This window comes from Lonchura striata, chromosome Z (assembly GCF_050655825.1).
Source record: "Lonchura striata isolate lonStrDom1 chromosome Z, ASM5065582v1, whole genome shotgun sequence".
NCBI lineage: Eukaryota > Metazoa > Chordata > Aves > Passeriformes > Estrildidae > Lonchura > Lonchura striata.
In genome coordinates, this window is record NC_140740.1 from 34,049,663 (window position 1) to 34,058,220 (window position 8,558).

An 8,558-nucleotide genomic window follows, 5' to 3' on the forward strand; every position below is an offset into this window, starting at 1 on the left:
ACTGGCGCTTAAACTGGTCTTCCCAGCATGGTGGCTTATGGGGAAACTTGCATTTGTTGATCTTGAGGATAGCCAGGATCCTCACATGGCTATGTGCGGCTCTGAGCAGGGTTTTGGGAGCAGGCAGCAGTACTGGGCTCACAGTGAGGACAGCAACAGGGGGAATTGGAAGCTCTGCTCTTCTCTTATCAGGCCAGCCCCAGCATGTCCCTGGCTCTTATCAGCCCTGGCAGAGGCTGTTGCTGATGCATTGAACCTGTAAAGTCCTGTCATAGGGTGCTCCAGGGCCTGGCCCCATTGCTTCCTGCTTGTACTTAAAGAGGGTCTGAGAAGCACCAAGTGATATATAGGAATAAGGCACGGCAGTGGTGACAGACCGTGAAGGGAGGTAATGCTGGACCTCATCATCCTCAGCCTTCATTTCTTCATCTGCTTTCTCATCTCCATTGCAATCTGGTATGGACCAAAGGTACAGTGCATCCCCCTGCAGCCAGAGATACCCCCTCCTCCCCCTGCCCATGGTTCCCCTTTCTGTGTTTATAAATACCTGTTTTAGCTTTATTTTTCTGTGGAAGCAAGGTTGTATTGGGAATTCGGGAAGAACTGGAACACAGTAGCTAATTGTAAGCAAATTTAATGGGAAGGTTGCTTTCATAAAACTGCTTATATTCTCTCTTGTGAGAGGGAAAGTCAGTTACATGTTTGAAATATGTAAAGGAAGGGAAGGAAAGGCAGGAACCTTTGCTAGAAATGTCAGGCTGAATACAGCTTCTCAATAAAAAATGTTTTCTTTCCTTTGCAGAATAATATTTTATTGATTTAAATAACTTTATATTTCTAGCCATAATATTATGTAAAAGTAATGGATTTACATGTAAATGTTACCTGTGGCATACCTGTACTGTATAGTATTTTACATTTGCCATCCTTATATTTGTTTCATGTGGATTTTGAGGACCAAAAGTGGATTAGGTGTAAACAAATAGTGATTGAGAGTTTATCTTGCCTGAGCTTTGAGGTATCTGGTTTCCAGCAGCTGTTTTTCTTTGTCCTGTCAGTTCTGTTAGTGCACACACTAACTGAACATACTAACTGAACCAAGCTTTTGCACTTTTCTACCTCTGCAAGTTGATAGTCATTCGCTGAAACCTTTTCTCCCTCTCCTCACATGAAATATAAATGGGAATTTCTTTACAAGTGACCTTATCATTTGTTTTTCCACGTGTTTTAAGGATGTGGATTCACACAGCTCAAGCACACGAGGAGCTGAAATGGAGCCAGATTGTCTTATACTCATTGGCAAAGAAGAGGACATAAAGAAGTCCCAAAGAATAACAGCCAAAATCAATGGTAGAGAAATTGTTGTTTTCTACCATGAGGGGAAATTTCATGCTCTGGATTCTCGCTGCTACCGTAAGATATTTGCCTGCATGATCTGCATGTTGTTAGAATTAAGCATAAAATCTGCTGCATAAATTAATATCGTATTCTGCCGTGTTTCAGATGAAGGAGGCCCTTTATATCTTGGAGAAATAGAGGTATGTAAGCAAAATAAAAATAATGCAGAGGTATAGAGTCATGTGAAAACTCCAAAGGAAATTTTGTAATGCTTTTATCTGAATATTACATAGGAAAAAAACCAGTCATATACATATAATCTCAGACAGCCATACAGCCAAATTACCAAACATACCTTTTGTCCCAGAGGATTACTTGCTATCTTTTCTTCATCTTCTTCCTGCAGGATATTGATGGACAAGCATGTATTGTTTGTCCTTGGCATAAGTTTAAAATTACCTTGGAAACAGGAGAAGGATTGTACGAAGGAATAAATCCTCTGGAGCCATCACCAACACCAAAGTGGCAATCAAAAGGAGTCAAACAAAGGATTCACAAGGTCACAATAGACAGTGGAAATGTTTATGTGAGTCCTCTAGATTTGTCCGTGAGCTTTGACTCTGATTATTTTGCTGAAAAGTACAAAAATGGTGGTGAATTAGCTATGGGAAAACAAAACCACTCAGAAGTCACAGAATAGGTCGTGGCCAGACAGCAGAATCCTGGGGAATGCAACAAATGAAGAATCTTTATTGGGAAATAAAAATGTACTGTGCTATGAAGATTGTCTCTGAATTCTATTCTAATATTGCTATGTTAAATCATTGAAATATATAGAAATGAGTAAGATAAGAAGCCCTGCAGTGTCAGAAATGTGACTGATTTTGTGCTGAGGAATTTTTTTGCACTTGCATTTCAAAAAAATTATTTACAGCAGAGTGCCTTACAATATTTGATATTTTGATAGAAGTATTTTAATGTATAAAGGGGATATAGTATACTACGGCTTATGAAACTTACTACATAATTAAAAGTCAATAGTCAGGTGTAAAGGTTATCTTTATGTACTTAACAGTTTATATTTCTAATGCCTGTAGTAAAAATGTCATGGAAATTTTAACTTTTGAGATATTTGTGTGATCGCTAGCTATTTATCTAGCTATTTAAATGCCACAAAGGGAAGCACAAGGCTTCAGAATACTTTTGTCAACTCTTTTATGCCTATTTGTGCATTACTACCTTGAGTATATAGATGTATTTCTTTTCCTTCTTCTCACTGAACTCCTCTTGTTAGTTCATCGAATAATGTTATGCATGGCTTGTTCTTCCTGGTTCTGTTGGTTAAAGAGGGAGCTGTTTGGTGTGATTTGTGAACTAATAGCCCTTGTTTACTTGTTTTTCTTTATTGTAACCACATTTTTCTACATTCATTTGGGAAAAAAAGTGCTTTCTGTGTAGAGGCAAAACCTGTGTTTTGCTCTGTATATTTGCTGTCCAATATCAGATCTGCCCCAAGAAACCCTTCCAAGGAAGTTTCTCTCTAAGCTCTGCTGCACTCCAGGATGTGGTGGGTTCTGCTGTTCAGCCTCTGGAGTGCAGAGATGCCTTGTGAACACAGAGCATCAAAGAATCACTGAGGCTGGAAAATACCTCTAAGACCAACCATTAAATCAGCACTGCCAAGCCTACCACTAAACCTTGTCCCCAAATGCCACACCTACACTTCTTTTAAATACACCATCCTGCATGGCTGCAATTCTTCAGTGTGGGTTTTTTATGTGATTTGTTGGGTTTTTTTGCAAAGTTCATTCATAGCCAGGTTCAGTTTGAAATGCCTGCTCTTCATTTCTAAGCTTCTTTTGTGGTTGCAGCTTTTAATGTATGTCACTGGTAATTAGGCCTGTGTCAACACTATTGTTGATACAAATGTGTTTAGAAGTAGTGAGGCAGAGGGAAGAGTCAAAGGAAAATTTGTACTGCATTGATCACAACAAATAAAGCAAAGTACACAATCAAATAATTTCACTACAGCTTCAATGAGAGGAAACTTCCTCTGGTCATGCCACCTTAACATGGTTTTTGCAGCTGACAGAGAAAAGTGGCACCTTGAAAGTGCTGTTGAGCTAACCTACCCCAGTTCTGCATTTTACAAGAACTAGAACAGAACAGAACTAGAACAGAAATGCTTTTCTTGTCATCCTCCTCTTCCTCCTCCTTCTCTTCCTTTCCCTGACCACTCAGCCAGCCAGTGCCAATTATCAGATGCAAATGACTGGCTTCCTTCAGGTGAATCACATCTTGATTATCTGCTAGAAAATGCTGGTTTGTACTGACCAGTTCTGTGATTTGTTGGGGTTTTTTATTACAATTTGTTTGCACAATGGATATGTCAGCTTCTCCTCTTGAAGCCACCAGGTAGAAGGCAGGAAGGTGGAGCAGCTGCCTTCCTGCCAACTACCCCAGCTGGTGCCCCAAGGGGCTTGGGTGGTGTCAGGGGGATGGAGAATTGCTGCTCTTCCCTCCCTCCTCACCCAGCTACCTACACCTGACACTAAACTTGACGTTGTGTCCTAATAAAAGACATGGATGATATAAAAGGAGAGTATTGCAAGACCTTCAGATGTACCTGCATTAACTCATGTGGTTGCTGAGATAGTATTTTTATTGACTTTTCTTGAAATAGTGCATTAGTAGAAATTGACTCTTTAAATTAGTAAAGATTTTCAGTTTAAGAAAGCATTAACTCTGAACATTATGCATATGATGCGAACAAATGTGTATGATGTTTAGAAGAATGATGGAAATAGGAAGCTTTATTTGAAAACTTCATGGACATGTTGATACTAGTGGAAGAGTGCTCAGGATTCTGCAGAATTGAATTTACTGGCTAAAATTCATAAAAGTGTTTAATCACGAGCTTACACTTACTCATATTAAATAAATGCAACTGCATGTCCAGGCATAGGTAAATCCTTTTTCTTCAGTACTTCTCATACATAACTATCTGAAAGAGTTTAGGGTTATTTTGTCTCTTTTTTTACTTAAGTGCTCTTTCCCAGGAAGGTTGCATTAATTTAAAATCTAAAGTTTGTCCATTAGATTTCATTCCCCTCGATTTCCCTGTTGATGATCATAGAAGGAACAGAAAATTATTAACTCACTGTATTGAACAAAAGAGCCTTCCTGGTTCCCATGGCAATACTGGGACACTGCTGGCTTGAGCTGAGTACTAATACTGAAATGTTAATTAGCTAATTGCTCTGTTTGTTTTCTCTAAACTACCTGGAAGATCACCTACCCCCCCCCCCCCCACCCCACCCACGCTGCCATTCTAGGACTGAGATGCAAATAGGGAAACCCATGGAACCATGGGCACGTGTTTCAGGGCATAAGGACACCCCCTAAATGAAGAACTAAACACAGCTGAAGGGGCTGGACAGGTACAATACGCTGGCTGAGGAAGAGTAAAACAAATCCCCCGATCGACGTTTGATCTGTCACCATAACCTACAGAAGATTAGACTAGAGTGGGCTGGGGAAATCAGGAACAAAGAGACAAGATTTTTCCTGGTGTTACCACAAGGAAAGGAGAGGCGACAGCTGCTTCTGGACTTCAGCAATAGATTCTGCACGCCTCCTCACTCTTTGCTACCTGGAAAAACTACAACAGTGGGGGTGATTGCCATGTCAGACCCCCTGCCCAGCTGATCTTTTTAATAAAGAGCTGAACATTAAAAAAGGCATAGCCCTTTTTATTTTATTTTACCCTTTCATTTTTCTGCTTTCCCCTTTTTCCTTTTTCATTTATTTCTCTTTTCTTTGTTCCTCTTTCTTCTTTTTTCTTACCTCTTTTTTTTTATTATTTTTAAAAGCAAAGAACAAAGTCTTCACCATATTAAAGTCGCTACCTTTAAAAAAATTACATGGACTATTCTGAGCTTTGATGTGCTAGACTATGCACTTAATTTGAAAATAATGTAAATATTTAATGTCCTATAGTTGAACAGTCTGAGTCTTTTATCTTTCCAGCCCTTTTGAAGTTCCTAGTTCTACTGGTGAGAGTGCATGAAGACAGGGAAAGCACAAGGAGGGAGACAGGAGTGGTTAAGTCAAGGCAATGATGATAAGGCGGCATTTAAGGCATAGTGAAGAGGAGAAGGAATGAGTAGCTGTGGGCACGAGGTCAGTGAGTCAATTGCTGGATAATTACCACTTCCTAGAGAGGTGTGTTAATGACAGCAATCAACCAAGCCATTCCAGAAGAGTGTTTTGTTTGTTTGCAGAGAGGGATATTTAGTTGAATTTGACAAATGAACAAATACCATCTGTTTTTCATCACAGACCAGTCAGGCAGGGAGCAGAGAAATATGTTCTGTGCTTTGGAAGGAAAATTTTAGTGATTATTCTACAAGGTATTCAGTTTCTAGAATAAGTAAGCAGCTTGAAGGCAATAAATAAACTATGTTATGCTATCATGGAATCATCTTTCCAAGAAAGACTGATGAAAACTACATAGTAGTTTGAAGTGCACTGTGAGACTTAACCAGATGTGCCTGCACTGCAAACCCTGATTAAATGGTGTTGGCTGTAGGGCTGGGTGCTGTCCTCTTCCTTCTATTTATAGTGCCTTGTTTTGCAATGCTCCTCTGACTGCACATTAAATTAAGGACCTCTTCAATGTAAAACGTGCTGTTAAATTGAGACTGAGAAGTTCATTAGGGAGCATATAACTTGGGGGAGAATAGTTTGCAGGATGGCAGTGCACAGAAAAAGTGTTCATTCTGTATGAAAGCAATTTTTAAAACAGTCTTTTACCATTGAAGCTCCTTTTCAATAGCTTCATGCAGTTCCAAATTTTATACTTAATGTTGGAATTGTTATAAATTGAGGCAAATAATTTGATTCAGCCTTTTAAGATCAATTAATAATTTTATTAATTACAGCAAGTGATAGCAAGAAAACAGCGCTGGATGCAGCTGGGGAATCAGTGTTCCGCCAAAAGCTGACAACCTTCCTTCTCTTTAGTCCCTTTTTATCCAGCACAAGTGGGGGTGATGGGTCTCCTTCTGCTGCGGTTATCAGTTCCAGCAACAATGGGTTTCACAAGTGGGGGTGATGGGCCTCCTTCCTCTGGGGTTATCAGTTCCAGCAAGTCTTGCAAGATCTTTCACAATCTTTGTTTGCGGTTACCAGCCTTGCCCAAGCCTGCAAATTCCATGCCCCGACCCCCCCCCCCCACCCTTTTATCCTAATTTCATACTTTTGATGAACAAACAAGTCAATACAGTTTTTCACATTCGCCCATTTTCTCTTTTATCATTTTGTTCATCAAATCGTTTTACTTCTTGGTGGGCTAGAATTAAAGTTTCTCTTACTTCAGGATTTCTGGGGAGAGTTTCATATTTGGCTTTGATCAGCATTAGGTGTGCTGCCTTCAAATTTCTTTTTACTATTGTAATTTTATCTCCTGCTGTTTGCCAGTTTGAGGCTATTGTTTTGCACTCTCAGTACCTACAGAAATACTCCCTAGGGTAATTGCAATACCCTTTCCCTGGGTTTGATGCTGGACACATATAAAATTCTACGTTATTAAAACAGGGCTCTACAGGGGCTAGTTTGCATAACCATGGGTAAAACTAGGGGGTCTGGATGTTATCTGACTCTGAATTACTCTACTATTTACTCCAGTTATTGTCTACTTAAAGGGTTGGTGCAAAGCTGGGGAACACTCTCTTTGGTATACAGTACAAAGCATTAACATATTAATAATTTGCCAATAAGGGTGGTGTTATAAATTGTGACACGGCAATTTGAAGTGTCTTAATCCAATAAAGCAATTTTATTGAAAATAGCAAGCGAGTAAGGCAGGCAAAGCACAGCGCTGGCCGGCCGGGGAGTCTCCTGCTCCACCAACGGCGCGCAAAAATGTTCTGTCCCAACCTTCCTTTTATCCCCCCCCTTCTCCTTGCAGGCGTGACTCTCCAGATGTAGTCTGAGTCTGGTCGTTGTGATAGCTTCTAAGTCTCTTCTTTTGAGATACAGCAAGCAGACCAGATATACACACCCAGGACTCTAATCTCAACCTCCTTATCACCTTGTAAGCAAATAAGCATTTCAAAGACACATTAGTACATTCTTATGCAAACCAAGGTAATCGAGCATATCACAGTGAACAAATTATTTTCTACTTATCTTAATTCCCCCCTTTTTCTTGTTCATCTTTATTTTGTTCACTGAATCTTTGTAACTCTTGGTGACTTAGTATTAGGGTCTCATCTACATCGTGTATGGGTTCATATTTTGCCCTAATGAGCATTAAATGTGCTGCCTCTAAGCGTCCTTTCACTATTTTTATTGCCTTATTGAAGATGCATGGCCCAAAGGTCAGTCCCAATATTATCAGTATCAGAGGTCCTGCAAGGGTGGATAACAAGGTAGTTAACCAAGGAGATTGAGTGAACCATGATTCATACCAACCTTGCTGTGCCTCTCTTTCCCTCTTTCTCTGCTCTAATCTTCTCCTTAATTCTGCCATGGTGTCTGTAACAACTCCAGTATGATCAGCGTATGCACAGCATTCCTCCTTTAGGGCTACACACAATCCCCCTTGTTGTAATAATAGCAAGTCTAAACCCCTTCTGTTCTGTAACACCACTTTAGATAGGGACCTTAATGATTTTACTAATCCATCGATGGCCTGCTCAATTTTACTCAGATCTTCATCTACTGAAATTCTTAATGCTTTAAATTCCTTTTGTTGATTTACTAGGGATGCCACCCCAGTTCCAGCTCCTATTCCCCCGATGGTAAGGAGAGTTGCAATAGTTAGGGCAGTGAGGGGTTCCCTTTTCATTAGATGGTGTTCTGGCACAGTTTGTTGTTCATATATGTAATCACTTGTATGGTAGGTAATTCTGGGCATAATCGTTACCTGGATGCAGTAGTCTTGGCTTGGATTAAACAGTTTCAGTGAGATGCACGGTGTGACAGCCAGAGTGTTACATACCCACTTAGTGTTAGCTGCTGGCAATAGCCAGTCAGCCGGTTTCTTTTCACCTGTTTCTATTACTCCACAAAGGTATTCTCTTTGTGTTGGGATTTTTCTTATGCATCTCCCTTTCCCTGTTACCTGAGCCAAGGTAAGCCCCGGTGTTGTCTCTTTACCCTTTTTCTACAAACACTGATTTGGATTAGTTCCATTCACTCTTCTGGGCTTTGCA

The 8,558-nt window shown here is 40.1% G+C and overlaps 1 protein-coding gene across 4 annotated transcripts; it reads left to right on the plus strand.

Annotated features, from left to right (window-relative positions):
- The first annotated feature begins 244 nt into the window (after window positions 1-244).
- Window positions 245-4,631, plus strand: RFESD (Rieske Fe-S domain containing). 4 transcript variants are annotated; one of them, XM_021546207.4, is made up of 4 exons: window positions 245-469; window positions 1,233-1,413; window positions 1,504-1,538; window positions 1,745-4,631. In XM_021546207.4, exons 1-4 carry the CDS (start codon window positions 392-394, stop codon window positions 2,036-2,038), a joined length of 588 nt encoding a protein of 195 aa, XP_021401882.1. In that variant the 5' UTR covers window positions 245-391; the 3' UTR covers window positions 2,039-4,631. The 4 variants fall into 4 exon arrangements, with proteins under 4 accessions (XP_021401882.1, XP_085423850.1, XP_085423852.1 ...); XM_085567724.1 differs by having other exon boundaries at window positions 1,233-1,350; window positions 1,745-2,120; XM_085567726.1 differs by having other exon boundaries at window positions 250-388; window positions 1,745-2,120.
- Window positions 4,632-8,558: the final 3,927 nt, after the last annotated feature.